Below are 4,172 nucleotides of genomic sequence, written 5' to 3' on the forward strand. Positions count from 1 at the left end.
AGAGAAAAATAAATAGAGCTGACTAAATGATGTATACATTATATTGTTAAAACATAAACTACCCAATGGTCATTTAACACTAATATAATACTTTAACTTTATTGGATGGATAGGGATGAGGTTTCACTTATGTGAGGAGGATGTGGGGAGAGGGAAGGAAGTAGGCTAAATCTTCTTTTTCTATAGTGTGGAGTCAATAGGTAATGTCTAAAACTAAAGAAAAACTAAAAAAGATTAAGAAGTAGCAATACATGTTATTTGCAGACACGGGGTAAATACCAGAATAAGTAACGACTATTACCTCCAGGGAGGGCCGATGGGGCGGGGAGGGGGGAGGGCGGAGGGCGCAGCAGGTGGGACAGATAACTGGTTTTTGTATCAAACCTTGTCTGAGTGTTTCACTTTTTCAATTACTGGCATTTATATCTTCGTTAGAAACAATGCGGTCTTTAAAGAAAAGTGGACAGTGCCTAACTCAGAAAACCTCTCTTTCAGTTGACGTCTACCCGTTTGGACTTTCCAGCAAGAGAGCAAATGCGAATATTTAAAAAATGCTGCACCTAAGTGTAAATCAAGATGCTCATCATCGAGGATGCTATTGCTCAAGTACTCACTATGTACCTGGCACAGAGGGCTTTACTAACTAATTCTGAAAACAACTCAGGAAGGAAGGTATTAGATAGGGAAACTGAGGCTCATATAGTGACATGTCTAGGCTGGAGTGTGAACCCAGGACTGTTTGACTGCAAAGCCTGTGTTCTTTAAGTATTATACTAACTCCTCCCCCACGTGGGTTTCTGCAGTGAACCCTCTGTAATGGGGAAATGGGATGAAGCCGTTCTGGATAACTGTGTGGGTGCCACTCCCTCCCTCCTGCAGCTGTAGAAAATTGAGTGGAGGAGCATCCTAGAGACTTACGGAGTAGGTGACACCGCTGGAAGACACAGGGGATGCCTCGTTGTTGGCAGAAGTGCTCACGGCCAGAGAAGCCAAGGCGGGGAAGAGACTTTCCATTTCGGGCTCCTCTGAGAGGTTGTCTTCACTATCTGCCCGGCTACGCTTCGCCACCTCGCTGCCCACCCAGCTCTCCATTGCGGTGCTGTCTTTTTCAGGCAGAGCCACGTCCATGCTGCCAGTAATAGACATGAACTCATCCATGCTCTCATTGGCGAGAAAGTCACTCTCCAGGCTGTCCTGCACGGCCAGCTCCTCACGGGGGGCCTCATCCCGGGACGTGGTAGCCTCGCTGCTCTGCCCGTCATCCACGCTGCTGTCCCCCGGTCGAAGCACCAGGGAAGCGTTCCGTTGGGCGTCCATGACACTGTCTTCCGTACTCAGGCTGGGCTCCGAGTGCTCCGAGAGGCCTGAGGAGAAGTTGTGGGAGGAAGGATGGCCGGAGTCCGGGGAACAGGTGCCATTCACCAGGTTCCCATTGGGGATCTTGGGCTGTTTCTCCTCCAACCTGCCTTCTGCCTCCACCTGTTCCACCTCGTCCACGGACTCAAACACCTGAAGGTGCAAAAAGACAGATGGGCTAGGATGGACACTGTGTTGCTGTTTCTAGCAGCAACCTAAAAGTTCATCAACAGGGGATTGATTCAAATACAGAACATGCATGCAACGGAATACTATAGTCAGTAGAAAGAGTGGTGCAGAACCAGGTGTCATATATAGCTCCCTTACGCGAAGTATAAAAAAGTGACCTACATGCATGGAAATGCATGGAATAATCCAGAAAGAAGCAAGGAAGCATTGCACTTGACTCTATGAAGAGATTACTAGGGAATTGAAATGGGAGGAAAATACCTTTCATCATACAAACTTATGCACACAAAATTTTTTTGAAGTAAAATATTAGTTGACAACATAAGGAACAGGCTAAACAAAGAATATTATATCCATGTGGTTGACTATAATGGATCAATTTTCAAAAGTAGTCAGGTGTACAGCTGATCCTTGAACAATGCAGGAGACAGGGGTGCCAACCACCCGCAGAGTCAAAAATCCAAGTATAACTTTTGACTCCTCAAAAACTTAACTACGAAGAGCCTGCCGTTGACTGGAAGCCTTACTGGAAACATAAACAGTGATTAACACATACTTTGTATGTTATATGTATTATATGCTCTATTCTTACAATAAAGAAAGCTAGAGAAAAGAAAATGTTAAGAAAACTGTAAGGAAGAGAACATTCATTTACAGTATTGTACGTATTTATTGGAAAAAATCCACATATAAGTGTACCTGAGCAGTTCAGACCTGTGTTTTTCAAGGATCAACTATATATCAAACACTATGGAAAAATCTCCAGAATACATTTCAAAGATTTATTTGTGGTCCTTTGTGTCCTTAGGCTATATCTCATCAAGGATAGACTGTATAAGACAGTATAAGACCATGTCACCTGAAAATTTCTTTGCTGTATGGTTATGTCACCAATTTGATTTACTATTAGTTTCAAGTGTTTAAGTTTTTTAAATTTCTTTTTGATTAACTTGCTTTAAATTATGTTAAAAAATTTACCCAACTCCAAAGTCAAAATAAGAAAACAAGGTATATTCAGGGAAATGTAGCTTTTTTCCTTGCCCCCACCTCCCATAGGTAACCATTTTAATTCGTTTCTGGTTATCCTTCTATTGTTTTTGAAGAAAGATGCAAATACATGCACATATTAATATTTGTGCTTTTTACACATAAAGTGACATAGTATGCACAATTTTTATACTTCGCTTCTTTAATATCGAGTAAGACTGAATTAACATTCCTTCTCACTGAATAAAATGGAAAGTTATTGAAAAATACATACATTGGTGTTTATGTAGAAATTTTAAGACTACCAAACACTGCAGTATATTGACTATATACTGCCTACATATTTCGCTGTATACAGAAGGGTCTGGAGGATACACAGCAAACTGATGATAGCAGTGTTATTTCTAGGGAGGGCAAGTGGGGATTAAGGATGGTCACAGCCAAATTTAGCTTTCTGCGCAATATTTTAATTTTTTTTACAGGGAAAATAGATTCATATATTACTTGTGTAACTAAAAACTCAAATTTTAATGCTAGTATAAAAAGCTAAAACAAATAAACCATAAGTGACCTGTAGATGATGGGCATCTAATCCCATTATTCCAAGTTGTAGGGGGTGGGGTTGGGTGGGGAGGGGGCGGGGCCTCCAGAAGGTCACCTGTGTGCTGCTGCTGGAGTCGCTCTGCAGTCGGATGTTCTGCCGGCCAGAACTGCAGCTCTGGGAGGACTGAGGGAAAAAGAGGCAAGAGGGAGAGTAAGTTAGGCTACATCTTTCCTGCTTAGGGTCCCTGTACTGAGTTCAGAAAGGACAGCTGGTGAGTCAGGAAATCTAGATTTATCCTTATCCCTGACTGAGAGTAACTGGTTGTATGAATGGCCCAATTTTTTACTCCCCTCTCTGTATATATGCTTTTCGTCCTGTAACTTCTAGTTCCTGCCTACTCTACTTGGCTTGGCCATGTGACCTACTTCGGCCAATGGGATGTTAGCAAAGTCGCCAAGGCAGAGGCTTGAAAAGTGCTGTGTGTCTCTCATACGGATCTGGTTCACTGTGAAAACATACCCAGGTTAGCCTGCTGGAGGCTGAGACTTGGAGCAGAACCAAGTCACCCCAGGAATGTGAGAGAGCCCAGTGAAGGTCAACAAACATTTTAGCTGACCAGTTGCTGACAGCAAGCACGAGAGTGAGCCCACCCAGTCTGGCTCAGAAGAGAACTGACCCACAGACTGATGAGAAGAAATGCATATTGTTGGAAGTCTTTGACTTCTGGGGGTTGTCTGTCATGCAGTATTAGTGTGGCAATTGATGGCAGGTCCATCATTAGTAAAGAGAATTAACTTAATTCTCAGCTACTGCTTTGGGCTGCTAGAGATTCTGTGAGGACAGATATATCTGACTTGGTCACGGAAGCACTTTGGACATTCCAGAACATTCCTGATAGTACCTGGCACATGGTAGGTACTCAGTAAGGTTTCTTGAATAAATGAAAGTCTAGCTCTGTGCTGGGTGCTTTATACGCACTATCTCGTTTGGGCTACACACAGACCTCCCCTGCAAATGATTATTTCTATTTAATGGATGAGGAGATCAAAGCCCAGAAGTAAGGGAGTTCAAACTCGGGTCTGTCAGACTCCAAAGA

General features: G+C 43.0%; 1 protein-coding gene across 1 annotated transcript in view; it reads right to left on the reverse strand.

The window, feature by feature from the left end:
* Positions 1–4,172, reverse strand: part of SGSM1 (small G protein signaling modulator 1) — a 91,073-nt gene that overhangs the window by 20,442 nt on the left and 66,459 nt on the right. Inside the window, exons 18-19 of the mRNA XM_011374649.2 lie at positions 3,191–3,259; positions 919–1,509 (exon numbers count right to left, since the gene is read on the reverse strand). Coding sequence (XP_011372951.2) covers positions 919–1,509; positions 3,191–3,259 — 660 coding nt within the window. The remainder of the gene's footprint in view (positions 1–918; positions 1,510–3,190; positions 3,260–4,172) is intronic.

This window comes from Pteropus vampyrus, unplaced genomic scaffold (assembly GCF_000151845.1).
Source record: "Pteropus vampyrus isolate Shadow unplaced genomic scaffold, Pvam_2.0 Scaffold251, whole genome shotgun sequence".
Classification (NCBI taxonomy): Eukaryota; Metazoa; Chordata; class Mammalia; order Chiroptera; family Pteropodidae; genus Pteropus; species Pteropus vampyrus.